The sequence below is a fragment of the Octopus bimaculoides genome, chromosome 26 (genome assembly GCF_046866305.1).
Source record: "Octopus bimaculoides isolate indiv1 chromosome 26, ASM4686630v1, whole genome shotgun sequence".
Classification (NCBI taxonomy): domain Eukaryota; kingdom Metazoa; phylum Mollusca; class Cephalopoda; order Octopoda; family Octopodidae; genus Octopus; species Octopus bimaculoides.
Window position 1 is genome coordinate 19915466 of NC_142953.1, and position 24650 is coordinate 19940115.

At 38.1% G+C, this 24650-nt stretch overlaps 1 protein-coding gene across 2 annotated transcripts in view; it reads left to right on the forward strand.

Moving 5' to 3' along the window:
• LOC106868958 (uncharacterized) overlaps positions 1-24650 on the forward strand; it is a 117247-nt gene that overhangs the window by 58593 nt on the left and 34004 nt on the right. For both annotated transcript variants that reach the window (XM_089342784.1, XM_089342783.1), the window contains exons 2-5: positions 6566-6706; positions 8483-8597; positions 13963-14070; positions 22126-22249. In XM_089342784.1, coding sequence (XP_089198910.1) covers positions 6566-6706; positions 8483-8597; positions 13963-14070; positions 22126-22249 — 488 coding nt within the window. The remainder of the gene's footprint in view (positions 1-6565; positions 6707-8482; positions 8598-13962; positions 14071-22125; positions 22250-24650) is intronic.

A 24650-nucleotide genomic window follows, 5' to 3' on the forward strand; every position in this document is an offset into this window, starting at 1 on the left:
TACAAATTGTGCCATAATGCATGTACATAAAAAAATATACGATGAAAACACTTTGCACATCCTCATGAAACGTTTCATTAACAAAACGTGTGAGCGTAGGAAAACTTTTGGAATATGTTGATACAGTTTTTTTCATATATGTGTGAATTATGGAGTGATGCAAAAACTCAGCTTACTTCCATTTTAACACTACTTATAGCTTCATTATTTCTTTCTTGGTAAACTGACATTTGAATGTTCAGAGAAAATTTCAAAAGTAACTATTAGTGACTTCTCTTCAAGATGAACAAAATTTGGCATCATGCTGTTATCAAGTACCTGTAGAAAAAGGATTTAGTCCGCAAGAACATGTTGATATATCAGAGGATGATGCTCCAGTTTTATCAACAGTGCAAAACTGATTAAGTGATTTGAGCAGAGATAATTTTGAGAAGACTAATGATCTGAACAGTCTGCAACTGCCTCCACCGGAGAAAAAAAAATAAATTGCCAGTGTTATTAGCATATCACGTGTGAGAGCTGAGAATATTCTACACAATAAATTTGGCATGACGAAAGTTTCTGCTTGGTGGGTGTTGCTTCTTCTGACACCTGATTAAAAGGGCACCAGGCTGATCACATTTCGATGATATCTGACATTGCTTGAGGCAAATCCAGTTTCCTTAAATGTGCTGGGTTTATCATTTTGAGTTAGAGAATAAGAGATAATCTAACAGTGGAGACACTCCTCAACACTTACTCTAAAGAAGGTCATCAAGATCGTTTAATCTGCAGGGAAGGTGATGGCCTCAGTATTTTGGCTTGCAAAAAGCATCGTGTTTATTGACTACTTTCAAAAGGCTCTCACCATCAATGGAGAGTGCTGTACTGTGCCACCTTTCTAAGGCAGTTGCGAAAGGTTATCAAGGCCAAACGCAAGGAAAATTGTCGAGTATGTTTTTCTTTCATAGAAACAAATACTCCAGTGCACAAGTAATTGGTTTCGATGGCTGCTGTGTGTGATTGGCTTTGGACTGCTAAGCCACCCTCCCTACTTTAATGATTTGACCTCATCTTATTATCTATATTCCCTACATATATAAAAAAAAAATCCTCGGTTTGGAACCAATATCATAGTGATGATGTCTTATCAGCTGTTGAAAACTTGTTTAACTAACAGGATAGCTTCTTTTCCAAGGCAATTGAAGCAATGAATCGCTGAAAGAAGTATGCAGATGATCCTTTCTGTTTGATTTTCACTTTTCAATTGCGTCAATTTTATTCCAATTTCAAAAATGTGTATTGTTCACATGAACTAAACCAACAGTATGTTTATCCAACATTTCACAAAACTTTATTAAAACTTCCATCGTTGAATGTTTTAACATTGTAATGTTGTCACCTTGTACAAAATGCCAGCTTCCACATCATGTTCTGTGTTGGAGGGGAAAATGATCAAACTTTAAACCTCTGTTACAGTTTTCTAAAGTTTTTCTGGAATAAGTGAATAGCATCAGATTCAACGGGAAAAATTACACCAATATATCAAATTTGAAAATTTTCACTTAATTTGAAAATTTCAGCAGGTGAAATCAAGTAGAAAAGATCCTAATATTTAAAAATGAACTTCATTTGGTCACATTCTATGACAATATATTGATCAGCCTGTTAACTTTCCAGTCGATCCTCATAATAATAAAAGTTATTATTATTGAACATTTGTTTGTTTTGATACCCAAGTTAGAAAACTTCACCTTGTTTGTAAAAATTTTGGGTACTACAGGAGAAGTGTAGACCTGAGTTCTGAGAGTGCGCATGTCACAAATTTGCGCGTGCACGCGCATTAGTTGTAAGTAGTCAATTTTAGCTCACAAGGCAAATGATGAGACGCGCGGATTCACGCTACTAGTTGATTTTAACACAGAGGTAAACGAGATGCTCGAACGCGTGCTACTTGCTGTAAAAGGAGCGGGGTTATCCATGTAATACAAAAAGAAAATTGCAGAGATAAGCTGAATATAAAAGTGAAAAATAATCATTGAATACTGAAAAAACATTCACCTCCCCTAACTTTAAACCCTAACCCTAAACCCTAACCCTAATCCCTAACCCTTAATAAAATATGGGAAAAGCTGGAGATGAATGTTTTGAAAACATTCTGAACTATCTTTCAGAATGGTTTACTTTTCAATGAAATATCATTTGGTTATTTTTCATGTTTTTATTCAATTTATCTGCAATTTTCTTCTTGTATTAGATGGATAACCCACCCTCCATTTACAGCAAGTAGCGCGCGTCTCGTTTTTTACCTGTGTGCTAAATTTGACTAATTACGAATAACGCAGGCGCATGTGCAAATTTGTGACATGCACACTCCCAGAACTCGGATCCACACTTCTCCAGTAATGCCAAATTTTGAAACTGAGTTTGCACCCCCTAAGCAAATTTTGTTCCCGGGCCACTGCCCTCAATATCACTTGACAACCAATTCTGGTGTATTTATGTCCCCATAACTTAGCAGTTTGGCAAAAGAGACCAATAGAATAAGTACTAGGCTTACAAAGAATAAGTCCTGGGGTCAATTTCTCCAACTAACACCTGTTAAGATAGTGCTCCAGCATGGCCTCAGACAAATGACTGAAACAAATAAAAGAATATATATATAATATTCTTTTCAGTCCAAAGGCTATGGCCATACTGGGGCACTGCCAGTGTAATCACCTTTACAAAGGCTCTTCTTATACAATTGGCCTTTGGTGATGGAGGGAGTTTGATGCTGCTGCTCTATTTTGCGTTTCTTGCCATGATGTATGTTCATCTGGGGCCTTGGACAGCAGGAGAGGAAGTTGTTTCCTGAAAACATTGACCCCTACTCCATGAAGATCCCTCAGGTGCTTAGGCAAGGCATTTAATATATATATAGCATATATATACATAATATATATAACTGGGGGTTGATGTGATCAACTAACCTCCTACCCTAAATTTCAGGCCTTGTGCATATTGTAGAAAGGATTATGCTTCTCATCATTCAGTAGTTTTATTATCACATGCTTTCACTGCACCACTGAGCACAGCTCTGTGTACCTTGGGTATGTGCTCTGGCTTGTGATGTTATTTTCACTGTATTCAATGTGTTTTACATAGGATGGGTGCAGTGCTATTTTCTGTATGTTATATACATTTGTAAGTCCTGGTGTTTTGGTTATGTATTTGTCAGAATGTTTTTTTTTAAATCATAATTAATGCACCTATTATTATAGTAATTGTTTCTCTTTTTAGGCTCCACATTTGTGTTATCTCTGTTTTCAGATCTTTGTATTTTGAGAGTTTCTCTGTTTCTTTTACAGATACATTATCATCTGTTGGATTTCATATGTCAGTTAGAATGCATTCCCTTTTGGTGTCTCTGGCAACTATATCTGGTCTATTAGCCTTGATCTCTCAATCTCTGTGCATTGGCATATCTCATACTATGGTTGCTTTGTCATTTTCTGGGATACGCCTATAAAGTCTTTTTTCTGTTCTCATTCCAGGTCCTAACTCTGTCATGTCTATGGATAAATTCCTTCTTAGCCATGACTGGGCAGCCAGAGACAATATTGTTATTACTATTATTATTATTATTATTACTAAGGTGGTGAGCTGGCAGAATTGTTAGCAGCCAGGTGAAATGTTAAGCAGTATTTCGTTTGCTGCTACGTTCTGAGTTGAAATTGCGCTAAGGTTGACTTTGCCTTTTGTCTTTCTGGGGTTGATAAATTAAGTACCAGTGAAACACTGAGGGCAATATAATTAGTTAGTTCCCTCCCCCAAAATTTCAGGCCTTTTGCCTTTAATAGAAAGGATTGTTGTTATTATTATTATAACTATTGAGTAAGGCAGTGAGCTGGCAGAATTGTTAGCAGCCAGGCGAAACGCTTGGCGGTATTTCGTTTGTCACTACATTCTGATTTCAAATTCCACCAAGGTTGACTTTAGCTTACATTCTTTCAGGGTCAAAAAAATTAAGTAGCAGCTGCATACTGGGGTTGATATAATCAACTTATCCCCATCCTGAAAATTTTGGGCCTTGTGCTTGTAATAGAAAGGATTAACAAACACCTGTTTCTGTCTCTCTATCTCACTATAACTTTTCATCATCTGACACAAGACCACCATTGTGTGAGAAAGCAGTGCATGCCATCAAAGTGACATTGGGGTACAAATATACGAAGCCCAATATACCCATCATGACTACCCATTTGATAAGGGTACTCCAGGCACATGCATCACAACCATATGTGCACAACAAGATGATCTCATAGTCAAAATAAACACCACATGACCCTGGCAGTGGGGCCCAGTTAGAATTTTCTTCAGGTCGAGTAGCCCATTCCTCTCGAAAGGTCACTGAATAAGGGTTGTTTAAGGATATTGGACAAAACACCCATGTTAACCTAGGTGAATTATTCAAACCCCAAAGAATTCCTCTCAACACGTGGCTATGATGCTCCTCCACTGCTCGTGATCAGAGATGCTCATGTCGTCAACCACCAAAGGACATGCTCAACTGGTTATGGTCAAGTAATTGACAAGCAAATCTGTGATATTGAGCAGAATATTTGCTGTAGCCTATCTTTTATACCAAAACATATGATAACGCTTCTAGTCAGTTATTGTTATTATTTTCATTATTCAGTGGTCTTATTTTTATCACGTGCCTTCACTGCACTACCAAGCACAGTGCTGTGTGCCTTGGGTATGCGCTGTGGTTTGTTGTGATGCTCTCATTTTTACTGTCTTGAAACTGTTTTACATAGGATGTGTGCTATTTTTTGTATGTGATATATACTTGTTAGTCCTGGTATTTTTGTTATGTATTTGTTTGAATGTTTTTCATCATACCTAATGCACCTACTATAATAAGAATTGTTTGATTTTAGGCTCCACATTCAAGTTGCCGCTATTTCCAGGTCTTTCTATTTTGAAAGTTTCTCTGTTTCTTTTAGAGAAACATTGTCATCTGTTGGTATTGATACATCAATTAGAAAACATCTTATTTCTTGATGATCTCTGACAACTATATCTGGCCTATTTGCCTTAATTTCTCTATCTGTGTGTATTGGCATATCCCAGAGTATGGCTGCTTTCTCATTTTCTGTGACCTTTACTGGTGTGTGCCTATACCATCTTTTTTCTGTTTTTATTCCATAGTATTGGCACAGCTTTCAGTGTATATAGATCCCAACTCTGTTGAGTCTGAATACATTCCTTCTGAGCCAGGACTGGGCAGCCAGAGACAATATGATTTACTGTTTCTTCTTCATCTCACGATAAATTAAGTACCACTGAAACATTGGGGTCGATATAAATGACCACAACCTTTGTGCCTTTAGTAGAAAGGATTATTATTGTTATTACCTCCGCCTAAGTGAAGGTGGAGGTATTGTTTTTAGTTGTGTTTGTTTGTCCATGGATAAGATATCTCAAAAACTGTTGGATGGATTCAGATGAAACTTCAGGGATGAAACTTTCAGGGACTGGCACGGTCTCATTAGATTTTGGTATCGATCCAGTACCAGACAAGGATTCTGGATTATTTTTATATTTTCTTTACATGTATATGTAAAATTTCACATGGTTCTCTTGTACACACACACACACACACACACACACACACACATACTCACATTTTCAGTGTTGAACAGTACCATCGCATTTCCATTGTACACACACACATACGCTTGCAAACATACCTCTCTTTTACACACACATATACTCAAACTTCAAATACTGTTTATTGGCTTTTTCACTCCTTCCTTCATTATTTGTCTATCACCCCTTCCTTTCTCATTCATACAATGCTCTTCGTTTCCTCTCTCATTACTTTCTCCCACTCCCTCTCAATCATGGCTATTAACTCTCACTACTTCTCCTTCACTGTATTAGTATTTCATCTCCTCTCCCTTCACCTCTCACTCAATATATATATATTTAGATAAATATATATATCTACATATACAGATATATTTATTTAGATTTTAGATTTGGGATCGATCGATCCAGTACTGGACAAGGATTTTAGATTATTTTTCTGGCTTTTTTACTTAATTTTTGAGAGCAGTCAAGTACATTTTTAGTATTCTCGTTTATGAGAGCAGTCAAGTTTATTTCAGATATTTTCATTTTAAAAATCATCTCCAGCTAATTGCTGAGAGAACGTTGGTGTTGCCTTGGCGGCAGTTTGCACTATCTGAGTGCTCGTTATTATTATTATTATTATCATCATTATTATTATTATTATTATCATTATTATTATTATCATTATTATTATTATTATTATTATTATTATTATTATTATTAAGGCGGCGAGCTGGCAGAGTCGTTAGCACGCCGGGCAAAATGCTTAGCGGTATTTCGTCTGTCGCTACATTCTGAGTTCAAATTCTGCCAGGGTCGACTTTGCCTTTCATCCTTTATGTGTCGATTAAATAAGTTAACAGTTACGCACTGGGGTCAATATAATCAACTAAATCCCTTCTCCCAAGCTGCCCTTGTGACAAAAGAAATTTGAAATCATTATTGTTATTATTTTCTGTTTCAGTACATTGGCTCAGTTGTGCAGGTCGTCGGTGTGGTCCACACTTACATCCGCAGACTGGAAAACTTGCCTGTCTCTACCCACTTCATATTCCACACCACAGCCATTGACGACTCCAGTGACTCAGACATTCTCACAACATCAGTGAGTAGCGCTGGATGACAGCCACTACTTCTTCATTTATTGCCTTTCAGCTTTTCTCATCTGCTCACCTTTCTCTTCTTTCCTTCTCTCTTAAGCTGACATTAATCATGAATGATTTTCAAGTAAATATCTCATGTGTAATGCAAACCACTACTCTCGGAGTGGTTGGCGTTTGAAAGAGCATCCAGCTGTAGAAATTCTGCCAAATCAGATTGGAGCCTAGTGCAGCCTTCTGGCTTACCAGTCCTCAGTCAAACCGTCCAACCCATGCCAGCATGGAAAACAGACATTGAACGACAATGATGATAATGACGATGGGTGTATTTTGTGTGAAGGCGATCTTTCGGTACAAGTTCCTAATTATCGGCCTTTTCCATAAAAGTGTCTTTGGCAATCTTTACCAAAGATCAGCCTTTTCCATAAGAAGTGTTGGAGAGAAACAGGGAAACAATGTCATAACAGCGAAAGACATACATAGAGCACGATTTATTTTGAAGGGTTTAGAGTTAGGGTTAGGGTTAGGTTTACGGTTAGGGTTTGCGCTAGGGAATTCCGTCCCTAACCGTAACCCTAACCCTAAAACCGTAACCCTGACACTAAAACCCTAACCCTAACACCGTAGTGAAGATCGTGAGGGTGTTACGGAAAAGGCCGATATTTAGGAACTCGTACCGAAAGATCGCCTATGTGAAATTATATTGATACAGTATAGGTGTGGTTGTGTGGTGGACAGGCTTGCTTCTCAACCACATGATTTCAGGTTCAGTCCCATTGCATGGTACCTTGGGCAAGTGTCTTCTGCTATAGCCATGGGCTGACCAAAGCCTTGTGAGTGAAAATTGGTTGATGGAAATGGTAAAGAAGCCTGTTATGTTTGTATGTATGTGTGTATGTCTATATATATATATATATATATATATATGTTAGGCGTAGGAGTGGCTGTGTGGTAAGTAGCTTGCTTACGAACTACATGGTTCTGGGTTCAGTCCCATTGCGTGGCACCTTGGGCAAGTGTCTTCTACTATAGCCTTGGGTTGACCAAAGCCTTGTGAGTGGATTTGGTAGACGGAAAATGAAAGGAACCCGTCATATATATGTATATCTATATATGTATGTGTGTATATATGTTTGTGTGTCTGTGTTTGACCCCCCAACATGCTGGTGTGTTTACGTCCCCGTAACTTAGCAGTTCGCCAAAAGAGATCAATAGAATAAGTATTAGGCTTACAAAGAATAAGCTCTGGGGTCGATTTGCTCAACTATAAAGGCAGTGCTCCAGCATGGCCGCAGTCAAATGACTGAAACAAGTAAAAGAGTAAAAGTATATACATATATACTTTATTGTTCTGTTAAGATGAGATCAACAAAAAATGTACTCCATCCAGTGAGAGATAAATATCATTTAATATACTCAGTATAAGGATATGAGCTACTAAGAGTTTCTTGCTCTGGAGACACATGGCTAAGAAGGTTTACATAATGTGCCTTGTCTCTCCAAGCAATCTCTCCACCCTGAAGATGGAGGCTGGATTTACCGTAATGTTTATATACATCCACTACAGTTCTCTCCTCTATCTGCAATTTCTTTAAAACTTTTTTTTTTTTAGTTATCATTGAAAAACAAGAAATTGTTGAAATCAGTATGGTATTCTAATTAAATTTGTCAAAAAAGTTTTAAAAAACTACAATTCAATCCAAAACCGATTCTCTTATGTGTGTGTGTGTAGGGGGGGGACTGATTTTGCTTTTATTTTTCTTCTGTCTCTCTGCTTTCAGTCTCCCGATGACATTCTTCAGTGGTTCAGTCTAGAAGAGCTTCGAAATGACATTTCATCCGATGATCTGTGTCTCCTGGGACCTGAACCATTACATTTGATTGAAAATCTTAAAGGTATTTCCAACTAAATCTAATAATTTGTGCAAGTCATTTTAACTGTGTCTCTCAAAATGAATACAGCTATAACAATTAACATGTCCTGTACATTAGGGTTGTTACGATAAAAGAAAAACACAGATATCTGTTGAGATTTTTGATAACAAAATATTTATTTTTTTGTTAAAAAAGTAAAATGTTGCCATGACTACAAATGACAAAACATCGAAAGAGTTTTAATATTATTGTTCTTGGATTGAGGGTGATTGCCCAGTAGCAGTCAGAATGTTAACTGGTCATTGTGTGTTGCTGTCACCAGTTGTCCATTGTGGTTAGCTGCTGGTTGTCTTCTAATATCTCTCATTCACCATCTGTTCATTGCTTTTGTGTTGTGAACATGGGTTGGCTGCTGTCCAATGTCTTTGAGCTCTGTGCTGAGTATATAGGGATGGTTGTGCTCAGAAAGAAGCATGCCAAAAGATGAAATGGTTATTTAAGCCAGTTCCATGCAAAGTCTCCTTTGCTCAGATTCTTTCCATGATGTGGGGCTATTATTCTAGCGAATCCTGAGACATCAGATACAGCAGTGGTCTGCTAAATATTCCTGCTAAAAGCTAAAAGAAATCCTTTGGTGGAAAACAACAAAAAAAGATCAAAGGCTGACTGATATTTATATATTAGCAGAGCAGATTTATATAGAGTATAAAAACACAGAAAACTAAAGGGAGAAGGTATGTTATTACAGGTCCGACAGCTGTTTCTGGGGGCTCAGAATTATGTTGTAATGTTGTTAGATGTGTAGGTTCAAGTCCTACAAGTAGTTTCTGGTATTTTATTCACTCCAAGAGGTTTTACATCAACAATATTGTTATGACATGGGCGTACACATCTGGTGTAAAATGGTATTACACAAATAAATACTTGGTTGTGGTTATTTAAAAATAACCTATCACAGAAATGTATATTAACACAGAATGCACTCCATATTACTCGAACTTAGATACTCAGCATTCACTGTTTAACTACCAACTGTTTGATCAACACAGTCAAACTAAGATTGTCAAGTACCCCCACCTGAGAGTTCACTCAGTTCTTCATCAACATCATTTAATACCTATTGTCCATGCTGACATGGGTCAGATGGTTTGACCAGGGCTGGTAAGCTGGAAGGCTGCATGAAACTCCAGTCTGATTTGGCATGGTTTTGTACGGCTGGATGCCCTTCCTAATGCCAACCACTCTGAGAGTGTAATGGATGCTTCTACATGCTACCGGCACGAGTGCCAATTTGTTAAACACCGGTATCTGCCATGACTGCAATTTTGCTCAGCTTGATGGGTCTTCTGTTCTATATTGTGATCGGTCAGTCCAGCTTCGGTCACATGGGAGTGTTCAAGATTTTCCCATAACAATCTTCATTTGACATCTATTTTTGCATGAGGGAATTGATCAAGGCAGATTTATTACAGTCGGATGTCCTTCTTGTTTCCAAGCAAGGTAATATTTCTCCATGGCCAGACAAGGTTGGAAACAAGTAACACTAACCGTATGATGGTAACACTTTTCTACGACCATCGCGCAACATCAAAACAACAATATACATACACAAACATGCCTACATATATAAATATATATAAAACGCGTGATAATGCTAATAAATAGCGTGATCAGGATAAATTATCCATGCATTGCAGAAAAATATGCTACCGGCCAGCTGTGAGACTTGAACTCACATCCCTGTGATTACACGTCAAGTGCTTTACCATTAAGCTAAACTGCCCAGTAGCGAATTCTTCTGCAATTTTAGAACTTATAAATTTAGCTTCATAAGACGCTAACATTAAATTCAACTTACGATGAAAGTAAACAAACAAAGTTTGTTTTAGAAGCGATGAGATGTATTGAAAGATAAATTATTTCTCTATCTTTCAATACATCTCAACGCTTCTAAAACAAATTTTGTTTGTTTACTTTGTAAGATAAATATATATGAGTATGTGTGTGCATATGAATGTATTATCAGTGAAGGTGTGTGGCTCAGTGGGTAGGGCATTCGGCTCACAATTGTAAGGTCGGGAGTTTAATTCCTGGTGACGCATTGTGTCCTTGAGCAAGACACTTTATTTCACATTTCTCTAGTCCATTAAGCTGGCAAAAATGAGCTGTCCCTTTATTTCAAAGGGGCCAGCCTTGTCACCCTCCATATCACTCTGAATCTCCCTGAGAACTACACTGAGGGTGCACATGCCTGTGGAGTGCTCAGCCACTTGCACATTAATTTTACGAGCAGTCTGTTCGGTTGTTTGATCAACTGGAACCCTCACTGCCATCATAAGCAACAGAGTACCAGTTGTATGATCTTCAACATCATTATCATTTTAACATCCACTTTTCCATACTTGCATGGGTCCATTGGGATTTGTTGAGGCTGGATTTTCTACAGCTGGATGCCCTTCCTGTTGCCAACCCTCACTTCTTTCTAAGAAAGGTGATATTTCTCCATGGACAGACATGACTTCACTGAATACTTGAACTGAACGACATTCATTTACAACAGTAGCAGAGGTCAAAACAAGACACAACCATACACTTGCATTCACACACACACACACACAAACATACACACATATACACACTCATACATACATACACATATGCATACACACATATATACACGCATGCATACATACGTACACACATACATACACATATACACACATACAGGCATACATACACACACATACATACATCACAGCTGCATCCTCGTTACATGAGAAAAGCCATTGCCAAGAAGACTTACTGAAATGTTTCATGATTGTTGCCACGTGATGCCCTTATTTGACTTTTAAGCCCGGCCAAGCTTTTACACATTTTATTACACGCTAGATAACTGTGCTGGCTGGCAGGAGAAACAGGTGCCATCATATGCACTCTCTTAACGTGTCTTTTCAGACCTCTAGCTGAGAGGAACACCCTTCCACATTTTACACATGTTCTGTCATGAATTTTAATAGCCACATCACTGTTTATCATGGGTTGATTTCTGTGAGATTATTGATGGCTCACCAGGCCTGCATGACTCAAACACCTCCTCCCACAAAATACAACACTCTCTCACTTTCCACAGGTTCCCCCCTTCTAAGCCCCCTCCTAATTCTCTCATACTTCACTCTCTCCCTCTCAAACCTTGAACAACCATCATGCACTATCTTCCTCCATCCATCGCGGTCTTGTGCCTCCCTCTCCCAATCACCAGCTGCAATTCCTGTCTGTACTAGAGCATTTTTAAGGCAATCCTTAAACCTTAGTTTAGGCTTATGTACTGGTCTCCTGCCATCTTCCAGCTCACCATACAACAGCTGCTTGGGCAGTCGCTCATCATTCATCCTTACCAAATGTCCCTGCCACCTCAAACACCTTTGCAAAATCATTTACTCTATACTTCTACTGCCACTCCTCTCAAGCACCTCCACATTTACTAATGGCCATTTTCCAGGTGGAACTATCAAAAAAGATAATATCGATATTCAAACTATTGGTGATTTATGTTTTCCTGAGCAAAATCTAGTGCCTTAACATATATATATATATATATATATATATATATATATATATATATATATATATATATATATATATATATGGCCGATGCCAGTGTTGCATAACTGGCCTATTTAAAAGCACCCTTCAATCATTGGGCAATATGCCATGCTTGTGATGACCTGTTGAACCAAGTGAAATTGTAGTCGTGGCCAATGCCTATGCCACCTGACCACCATCTGTGCTAGTGGCACGTAAAAAGCACCATTGAAGCATGGCCGATACCAGTGCTGCCTGACTGGCACCCATGCTGGTGGCATGTAAAAAGTACCATTTGAGTGTGGTTGATGGTAGTGCCACCTGACTGGTTCCCATGCCGGTGGCACGTAAAAACATCCACTACACTCTCTGAGTGGTTGGTGTTAGGAAGGGCATCCAGCTGTAGAAACACTGCCAGATCAGATTGGAACCTGGTGCAGCTTCCTGGCTTGCTAGTCCTCACTCAAACCATCCAACCCATGCCAGTATGGAAATAGAATGTTAAATGACAACGATGATGATGATATGGAGAAAGAGATAATCATGAAAATAAACAAATGAACCAGATATATAAAATATACCTAAAGAGAAGACAAAGACTGAAAATATCCAGACGATGAACATTCATGTATAAATATACAGGTATACATTAACAGAACAAATTTATACAGAGTGCAAAAACAGAGAAAACTAAGGGTGGAAGGTATGGTATTACAGATCCGACAGCTGTTTCTGGGGGCTCAGAATTATGTTGTAGTGTTGGCAGATGTAGTTTGCAAATAGTCAAGAATATGCAATCAGTAGTGGATGCATATAAACAATACAGTAAATCCAGCTTCTGTCTTCAGGGTGGAGAGATTGGTATCTAACCTGGATTCCTCTTACAACCGCCCATTACCCCACGGACTTAGTCCTCAGTAAAGATTTCAAAGAGTAGGTTCAAATCATTTCAGTGCTACTAAAGTTTTCTATATTGAACCAAAACTGTAGTTGTGGCTATTATCAGTGTCATGTAAATGGTACCCGTGCTGGTAACATGTAAAAAGCAGCCGTTACACTCTTGAAGTGGTTGGCATTAGGAAGGGCACCCAGCCATAGAAACCAAGCTAAATCAGACTGGAACTTGGTGCAGTTTACCAGTTTCAGTCAAACCAACCAACCCATGCCAGCATGGAAAGCAGACACTAAATTATGATGATGATATATATATATATATATATATATATATATACACACATATATACATATACAATGGGCTTCTTTTAGTTTCTGTCTACCAAATCCACCCACAAGACTTTGGTCAGCCCAAGATGATAGTAGAAGACACTTGCTCAAGGTTCCACACAGTGGGACTGAACCCAGAACCGTGTTATTTCTTTACAATCGACAAGGGGCTACACACAGAGGGGACAAGGACAGACAAATGGATTAATTCGATTATATCGACCCCAGTGCGTAACTGGTACTTATTTAATTGACCCCAAAAGGATGAAAGGCAAAGTCGACCTCAGCGGAATTTGAACTCAGAACGTAACGACAGACGAAATATCGCTAAGCATTTTGCTCGGCGTGCTAACGTTTCTGCCAGCTCGCCGCCTTCTGAACCCAGAACCATGTAGTTGGGGAGCAAGCTTCTTACCACACATCCACAACTGCACCTATATGTATATGTATATATATACAATCACACACACACATAAACACATATATATATGTGGCAGGCTTCTTCCAGTTTCCATCTACCAAATCCATTCACATGACTTTGGTTTTTGAATAATGATTTCTTTATCCATATTTCTTCCAGGCAGCAATGCTTCCATAGTAACAGAAACCAAACTTCTAGATTTCAGCCAGGATTCAGATAAGGTGGCCGTTCAACATCTCTTGAAGGCCGCAAAATTTGACCAGCTCGGTTCGTGCTTGCTTCTATTATCGTCTTTTATTACATCATTTTTACTTGTATTTTTTATGTAATTTTTTTTTTTATTTCCTGTTCTGTGACATGTTTCTGTTTGTTCTTATTTGACCCTTTTGTTACCATATTTTTGTTGAAATCCACTGCTTTTGATTCTGTTAATTTTGAAATTAATGAAGAATTTAGTAAAATAACTTTGTCATTATTAACCCTTTCGTTACTAACATGGCTGAAACCGGCTCTGGCTCTAAATCCAAATGTTTTGTTTTCAAAAATTCTGAATTAAAATCTTCTACCAAACCTTAGTCACAATTTATGTTCCTAACACTAGCTTAATGATAACTAAGTTATTTCACTAAATTCATTGTTATATTTAAAGTAATTGAAAGAAACACAGAGCATCTCAAAATAAATACAGTAATGAAAGGATTAATCTGGTGTTTGGAACGTAAATTAAAATGAAATTTTGATGGAAGGTTTTAATTTAGATCACTTTAAACCAGGAATGTTTATATCATAGAAACAAGGGCAGTCAAAGGTGGGTTGGTATTAAAACAGTTAAGACATTTTTACAATTTGTTTTAATTTTTTTCAAACATTTTCATCCTCGTTTTCTATTATACATCCTCTTTTATAATGTTATTTTATTCACTAAGTTTTACATTTACACTTTTATCTCCTTCAAAGTATTCTCCATTTGAAGCAATGCATTGGTCCAGGTGTATTTTCTACCGTTTGAAACAGTGCTGGAACTCTTGAAAAGTGAAGCCTTTTAACGCCTCAATCGTTCTTTTCTTCACCTCTTCCACATCTGCAAATCCCATAGCATCAGCTTTCATCAGCAGTAATGACCTTCAAAAAAAGGACCAGATCAATTTCCAACTCTTCTTTCAGTTCACGACATGCATTCAGTCATGGCTGCTTTTGATCTTCTGTGAGCAAGCGAGGCACAGGTTTTGCTGCAACTCTTCGCAGTTCCTCCCTCAAAATTCATTGACAGAAGCTCCAGGGCACACCAATCATGTCAATAGTTTGGTGATGGCCTTCCACGATTAGTTCATGAATTTCCATGATGTTTTCATTCGTTTGGGAAGTTGACGGTTGCTCTGAACGAGGTTGGTCCTCAAGCAGCAAGTGACCATTCCTGAAGTGTGAAAACCACTCGTAAACTTGTATTTTGCTCATGGCAGTGGCTGTGTAAGCTGTTTGAAGCATGACAACTGTGTCAGCTATCATTTTCCCCAGCAGGGAAACAGAATATCGTGGAAGCACACTGTCCCTTCACAAAAAATCGACAAACAAGGGAGAAGCACTGCAAAATAAAGATGCACCACATGGCAGTATGATCCTGCACAATGATACCTGTTGCCAGGCTGATGCCTGAGGGTTGCATCAAGTGGCTTCTAGCTGTGGAAGCCTGAACTACAACAGGCTGGTCTCACAAAGACTATTTCCAGTTACTTTGGGATACACCCCCACCCCTCATATCTGCAACATCATTATTTCGACAGCTATGTCTTTTTCATTTCTCTTATCATCTACTGTACCATCATCATCATCACCATCATCATCACCTTCATTTTGATGAAGGTGATGATGATGACCAACCTATGCGGGCATGGGTTGGTCAGTTTGACTGGAGCTGGCAAGGCTGGAGAGCTGCACCAGGCTCCTTTGGCATCGTTTCTATGACTGGATGCCCTTCCTAATGCCAACCACTCCAAAGAGTGTACTGAGTGCCATATGCGTGTCAGAAACATGGGTGCTTTTTACGTGTGTGTGTGTGTGTGTGTAGTTGTATATGTATGTGTGTGGTTGTGTGTATATGTGTGTTTGTGTATAGATGTGTTTGTGTGTCTGTATATGTGTGTGTGTCTATATATGTGTGTGTCTATATATGTATGTGTTTAGATGTGTGTGTATCTGTATATGTGTGTATATGTATAGATGTGTGTATGTGTATAGATGTGTGTGTGTGTATATGTGTATAGATGTGTGTGTATGTGTATAGATGTATGTGTGTCTGTATATGTGTATAGATGTGTGTGTGTATATGTGTATAGATGTGTGTGTGTATATGTGTATAGATGTGTGTGTGTGTGTGTGTGAGAATGTTAGTGCTTGCTAAGTTGTGGCTGAAATGTTATTTGGTGAGTTTTTAATTGCTATGTTATAGTGCTCCCACTGAAACCACAATCTCACAATCATAAGACGGAAGAGAACAATAAAAATGCAAAGTTATGTGATGCTCTGCCTACCACATCTGACTGCAATTTTCATCTTTTACCTATTGTATTCTAATGTTGTGGCCCTTGCTAGTGTCATGTAACTGGCACCTGTGACAGTGGCATGTCCAAAGTATCTTTCAAGCATTGGGCCTCATGGAGGCAAAGTAGCCAATGCTGGTGGCACGTGAAAAGCTCCTTTCGAGTGTTGGGCCTCAAGGAGGCAATGACCAAGACCTCTGGCATTATGTCATGCTTGAGAAGAAAACCCATCAAGCCAAGCAAAATCATAGTTGTGGCAGATATTGGTGTCATGCAAATGGCACGCATGCCAGTGGCATGTAACAGCACTCATTACACTCTCGGAGTGGTTGACATTAGGAAGGGCATCCAGCCGTAGAAAACCATGCAGTCTGGTGCAGCCTTCCAGCTTGACAGACCTGATCAAATTGTCCAACCCATGCCAGCATGGATGATGGATGCTAAATGATGATGAAATTAGGAATTGTAATTAAAAACTATTGAAATAGTTTGTGCATTGTAAAAGTATAACCATTTTATTGCAGATAAATTTTAATATTAAAATCTTATATAGACCCCCCCCCCCCCCCTTCCACCTACCCAGGGCCATATGGAGGCTGGCTGAGAACCACTGGTCTATATTGTAATATTAAAGCAATGCTTCAAAGTCTGGAGTACAGATGTCCTGTGTCACCTCCTGCGTTCTCTTCAGAATTGGCCGGATTTCCAAGCCACCACCCTGCAGACCTTCCTAACTCTGATTCCCTTCCTGTAATCACTCCTACCAAAAAACCCCACAACACCAGGCCTCCATCATAGCTATTTTCTCTTTCCCTCTTCTGTAGAACATCGACTTTCAGGTTGTTAATATTTTCCCCAGGGCTGTCAATAGGGAGCATTAACCATTTTCCGAGGCACTGTTGAGCTTCTTCATCTGGGCATAAATATTACTGTATTTGATGGCATGCAAGACCCTTTTTTCTTTTTCAAAAAAAGAAAGAGTAAAAAAAGAACACCTTGGGTCCTATGTGTGAAGTTGGCCCTATATTGGGTTCAAATTTCAGCTCAAGGCCAGCAATTTCAGTGAAGGGAAAGCCAACTGCATCAACTCCAGTATCCAACTGGTACTTATTTTATCGACCCCAAAAGGATGAAAGGCAAAGTCAACCTCGGCAGAATTTGAACTCAGAACAGACGAGATGCCGCTAAGCATTTTTCCTGGCATGCTAATAATTCTGCCAGCTCACCACCTTAACCCTTTCATTACTGTATTTATTTTGAGATGCTCTGTGTTTCTTCCAATTAATTTTAAATATAACAAAGAATTTAGTAAAATAACTTAGTTATCATTAAGCTAGTGTTAGGAACATGAATTGTGACTAAGGTTTGGTAGAAGATTTTAATTCAGAACTTTTGAAAACAAGACATTTGTACTCAGAGCCAGAGGCAGTTTCAGCCAGGTTGGGAACGAAAGGGTTAAGAATTGTTTCTCTATTATATATTTTAACCCATTCGTTACTGTATTTATTTTGAGATGTTAAGAATTTAGTAAAATAACTTAGTTATCATTCAGCTTGTGTTAGGAACATAAATTGTGACTAAGGTTTGGTGGAAGATTTTAATTCAGAACTTATGAAAACAAAACATTTGTACTACAGAGCTAAAGGTGGTTTCAGGCAGGTTGGTATCAAAAGGGTTAAGTTAGACCTACCTTGCATGTTTTTCCTGAATATGCTCTGCTGACATTGGGATGTGCCTAGTATGCTTGTGTTGTCTTTTATGCCATCAAATACAGAAATAAAATTTTTAGATACATGATAGTATGCCAACGTCCACCTAAACAAAGTAGTCTTCGTTGTTGAGTTAGCTATTTTGGGTTTTTTTCTATTTTTTTATTTTTGAGTCCGGAGGGAAGTTATTACCCATGATCCTTTAGAATGCCTTCGAGACTGGTTGGAAGGAGGGAGGGAGTTTGGGAGAGATCTTTGAACCAGATACCTGGCCTCAATGCTTGCATCAGAACGGACTCTGTTCAATGTACCCAAGGCCAGGTGAAGATGTGAAACCAAGTGGTGATTGTTAAGTCTGCCACTGAAGTTGGCCATGGAGGGATTTGAACTCAGAACACAAAGAGCCAGGACAAATACCACAAGGTACTTAGCCTGACATTATTACAGTTTCACCACTCCACTTCCATGTTGGGTCAGTACTTTTTTTAATCCACCCTTAATGGATTAGGAGCTAAGTTAATCTCAGTTAGTTCTGCTGCAGGAAAGTAATTCAGATGGGACTCATGAAAGGAAGAAGGACACGTGTGGTAGGTGGGAACTGAGGGAGTCCTTTGAGGTACGAATAATATCTACTATAATCTTTTCTACTCTAGGCACAGGGCCCAAAATTTTGGGGGTGGAGGACAATTGATTAGATCGATCTCAGTACGCAACTGGTACTTAATTTATCGACCCTGAAAGGATGAAAGGCAAAATCGACCGCAACAGAATTTGAACTCAGAACGTAAAGACAGACGAAATACCGCTAAGCATTTTGCCTGGCATGCTATCGTTTCTATCAGCTCGCCGTCTTATAATATCTATTATAATAATACTCTTGTGTATTTCACTGTCACAACATATGAATGAGGATGAAAGGGGTAATGGCAAACTTGGTAGTGGGATGATGGAAGTTCTACAGTGAAAAGGAAAAATCAAACAGCGTTTCAACTCTGTGTGAGTATATATGTGCGCATGTGTATACAAGGGAAGTATGTGAATGCTTGTATGGATTGATGTCACATCTCAAAATATCAGATCACCCCATAAGTTCTGTCCGAATTTTGAATAAAGAAAACAAGTGATCAAATGTTATATTTAATTGAAATTTAATCATCAATGTACTTTCCCTGATTATCTATGACTTCCTTCCATCTATTTACAAGCTTTTTAATCCCATCAATGTAAAACTCTTTTGGTTTCAAAGCGAAGAATTCTGAAATGTCTGTTTCGACCTCCTCCTGGCTTGCGAAGGTTATGTCCCGCAAATGATTCTGTAAACTATGAAATAAGTGGTAGTCTGAAGGAGCAAGGTTGGGAGAATAAGGTGGATGAAGAATTTTTTCCCAACCAAACTCTTTGATCTTCTGTGACGTGATCTTTGCAGTGTGGGGTTGTGCATTGTCCTGATGAAGCATCACTCGTTTACGATTCACTAAGGCGGGTTTTTTTTTTCTTCAAAGCTTGGTTCAAATGCTCTAATTGCTGACAGTAGACTTGAACATTGATTGTTGCATTAGGTGGTAACAATTCAAAGTGAATTACTCCTTTGCAATCTCACCAGATAGAGAGAAGAACTTTTTTCCCATGAAGTTCCCTTCTTGGTTGTGGTTGAACTTTTTCCCTTTTACCAAGCCACTGTTTACGACGTTTAACATTTCAATAGAAGATCCATTTTTCGTCACCAGTCACAAGTCTATCCAAAAAGGGTGAAATGAGTTTGCATGAATGGAGAGAAGAGCAGATGTCAACTCAGGATTTGTGGTTGCTTTCAGACAATTCATGAGGCACCCATTTTCCAAGTTTAGGAACCTTTCTAAGTTGTTGAAGATGACGATGAACAGTTGTATAGTTTGAACTAAGCTTTTTTGCCAATTCTTCAACTGATAATGCAGGATTTTCTTCAAGTGATGCCTCAAGGAGCTTATCATCAAACTCAACTGGACATCCTGTTTAATCTTCATCTTCAAGGCTGAAATCTCCACTTCTGAATTTTGCAAACCATCTTCTGCAAGTTCTTTCATTCAAGCATTCTTTCCCATAAACTGAGTGTATGTTTCGAGTCGCTTCAGCTGCAGAGTTTCCTTTTTTGTACTCATAAAGCATTATGTGCCTCAAATGCTCTTTGGATACTTCCATGTTAGAAAGGGTTTTAATCAGAGAAATTTTAATTCTATTATTCTGTAAAATTATATTTTATTAGTTTAAATGTACATGAATGCATAAAAATAATTTTTAATTCTATTAGACATTCTAAAATACTATTAAATTTCATTCAATTTTAAAAAAGGTAAAATCAGACAGAACTTATAGGATAACCTGATACAACCACTAGATAGCATTGAGAAGTGTATTAATTTGAATTACTGTCCATATTCTATCTTTTGTCCTCTATAAAATAGAGATGTGTATGTATTCACTTTTCACATGAAAACAGCTTCACCAATTACTTCCATACTTGTGATGCATGAATCATATGAGGTAGAATTTATCTCCTTTCAAAAAAGCGATAAATTTTGTATTTTCGTTTATTATTATTATTATTATATTTATTATTATTATTTTGTATTATGAATGTAGAATTGATTTCCCAGTTGAAGAATAAATTGAATTTAGAATAACAAACTTCTATAAAACATATTTTACTTTTTTCTTCCGATGTATAAGGAAAAATTTCATTCCCGGGCAATGCCAGGTGCAATTAGCCGTCATTTTTGATGGCATGGGACCAGCTGGTGGTAGTATATTATGGTAGTGGCTTTGTGGTTAGAGTATTTGGTTCCCGATCGCAGAGTTGTGAGTTCATTTCCCAGTGATGCATTGTGGTCTTTGAGCAAGACATTTTATTTTCATGTTGCTCCAGGCCACTCGGCTAGCAAAAATGAGTTGTACCTGTAATTGAAAGGGGGCCAGCCGTCATATTCTGTGTCCCACTGAATCTCCTTGAGAACTACATTATGGATACACCTGTCTGTGGAGCATTCGGCCACCCACGTGTTAATTTCATGAGGAGACTGTTCCATTGATATGATCACCTGGAGCCCTCATCATCGTAACCAATAGAGTGCCAGTATGGTAACATACAGAATATGCTCTGGGCAGGGCCAATGTGGGCCAAGGCCCAGGGCTCAGAGAAGCATGAACCTTGGAGTTGAAAATCTTAAAATATTCTTTTACTTGTTTCGGTCATTTGACTGCAGCCATGCTGGAGCAGCAACTTAAAGGATTTTAGCTGAAGCAATCAACCCTGGGTCTTATTTTTTTTAAGCCTAGTACTTATTCTATCGGTCCCTTCTGCTGAACCGCTAGGTTACAGGGAAGTAAAAATACCTACACCGGTTGTCAAATGGTGATGGGAAGGGAGGGGACGCAGATACACACACACGTATGTGTATATATATATATATATATATATATATATATATATATATATATATATATATACATACATACACACACAGAGGGCTTCTTTCAGTTTCTGTCCACTAAATCCACTTACAAGGCTTTGGTCATCCTGAGGCTATAGTAGAAGGCATTTGCCTGAGGTGCCACACAGTGGCACTGAACCGGGAACCATGTGGGAAGCAAACTTCTTACCACACAGCCATGCATGCGCATCATTTTTTTTTAGTCCAGTTGAGTTCTTATAAAATCATTGAGCCCTCTTCTGGTTTATTGGGCCCTTTTAGATTTAAAAAGCCATTAAAGGGTTAACTGAGTCCTTCTGAATCTGCTGAGATCCTTTTAAGTTTTGGGGCCTCTCCAAATCATTTGGGACCCCTAGATTTAATGAACCCCTCCTTATGTTTTGAGTCAGCAAAATTGTAAGGCAGAGGCAAACTCTATTGACTCATGAAGCCCCACTAAATCTGGCCCTGCATATGCTAATTTCAAAGGGGATCTGCTCTTGGAGGCTTTCCTTTTTTTTTCTTTCTAGCCCTCCTACAGAGGACGGCAAACCGACTTATCAGTGACTGTAGGTAAATAAAAAAAAATTTACTTTTTTATGTCTTTTTCTCCTCTTCACGCTCTTTCAGAACAATTAATTCTACGGGAGTTCCTAAACTTCAGTTATCCATCCATGTTAATGTGTAAGGCAGCCTTCTCTCGCTACATTCTACAGAAAGGTGGTTCTCTCGAGCGTATGGACGATCTCTTCAGGTAGAGCCTTTATTTACATAATGCACCATTAAAACAAACAAACCTAAAAAAAAAAAAGAGCAATCATTTTAACTGTTAATTAAAACATCATCGTTTCCATCTTAATTAGCTTTGTTAAGTTTTGATATTGTCAAGACAACGTGCTTTCTGTGAAGGCGCATACCTTAGATGTTAGGGGGTTGCACTCGCTGTCTCGAGATTATGATTTCAGTTGCCCCAGACCTGGTAAAAAACACTCCAGTCCACTCAGCTGTAAAGAGGTACCAACCTGGTAGCTGAGAAGTTTAACCCTGTGGCTGACTGATATCCCATTTGGTGGAGAGGAGTGTTGTACCCTCATGCACCGCAGGAACTGAGTTACATTCTGAACCTTGTGATTCCTGGAGTTCACAACAGGCATAGGCCTAATTCTCCTGAAGAAGGTCTCCTTCATTTCACGCTGCTCCGGTCCACTCAGCTGTAATTTCACCCCAACAATGGACAAGATCATGATTATCATCATCAATGATGATGATGATGATGATGGTGATTATCATGAACATTATTGTGATAATCATGATGATGATATAAATATAATAATACATGTTTGAACAACAAACCTAGGAATGTTTAGCATTCCTTTGCTTCCTCTGGCATTCTTGACCCAATGACCTGACCTCACGTTCCAGCTTGACGTCAGACATAAAGCATGCATTGGCTGGATTATCACATCATACATGCATGCACACACCTAGCCACACACGCATACACACATATAGTCAAATGTATATACATATTCACATGCATGTGCATATACACATGTGCACATTCAGACTCACTTGTATGTGCACACAATGGTATATGCATACAGACTCACCTATATGCATATGCCTGTGCACTAATATACATATATTCATCAGACACCCTCATACTGAGATATGCATATATATATATATATATATATATATATATATATAACCCACTATCCGGCAGCGTCCATTTCTCTAATGGGTTTTTTTCAAATGAATCAAGTCATAACCTTATCCATCTATTGTTTTCATAATCGGTCATAATGTCTTACGTTTAAGATGATTCCCATGCTTTCCCTGATGAGAAGGTTACAATTTTAATATCAAAGATCCTTATGGATCACACAGGTTGTAATCCTTTGAAACATATGTAGGAATAAAGTATGCAATTATAACATGCGTTTTCTCCAATCCTTAAATTCTTAAATATATGTATATATATATATATATATATATATATATATATATATATATATATATATATATATATATATATATATATATATATATATACAAGAGTTAAAGAACGGAGTTTCATCATGAGCAGAAGGTCGGAAGTGGTAAATATCCAAGCGAAGTGTATGCCACAGGCTACTCTTCACGCCAAGGGTATCTTGATTAAATGACCGAATCGTCCGTGTGTCGACATGTATCTCTTTGCGACAATGTAAACTTTCATTTAATCAAGATCTCCTTGGCCTGAAGAGTACCCTGCTGTGTACACCTCACTTGGATATTTACCACTTCTGAAGTTCCACTCGCTATGAAACATATGTAGCTCGGATCTTATCTTCTCCATTCCATAACTCTTGTATTCTTGTTCGATCACCCAGCAAACCTGGTGGTCTACCATGAAATATAAAGAGAACTTTTTTCAGTTTATTGTACTTCAATATGAAAAAAATCCACAACTTTCCGTCTCAATAAACCAATATTGTCCCTGAAAGTTGTTTTTTTATATTTACTACGGATTGCTTGAAGCTAAGTTTCTTCCTACACCTCAATCCCTGGATCTTACATTTATATATGTGTATGTATGTATGTATGTATATAAATTTAAGTGACAATATATGGATTCGACTAAGGCGGTAAGCTGGCAGAAACGTTAGCACACCAGGTGAAATGCTTTGTGGTATTTCACTTGTCATTACATTCTGAGTTCAAATTCCACCGAGATCGACTTTGCCTTTCATCCTTTCAGGGTCGATAAATTAAGTACGAGTTGCGTACTGAGGGCGATCTAATCGACTGGGCCCTTCCCCCAAAATTTCGGGCCTTGTGCCTAGAGTAGAAAAGATCATATGGATTCAACTAATCTGGTGGTACTCATAAAAGAGCCCCTTAATGTATCATTCTACAAACCAGAATATATAGCCTGATATCTACATTAAAGTTCAGTTATGTTAATGCAGGCATTTAACTAATTTATTACTTGTCATAAAATATAATAAAATAAATTATCTATATATGTTTTATTAGGCTACAAAATAATTGTCATTAAATGAGAATATCCAGTGGTTATATAAATTTTTATGATACAATAATTGCTCTCATTATTTATTAATTTATACATACCTATACATATATATGTGTATATATATATATATATATAT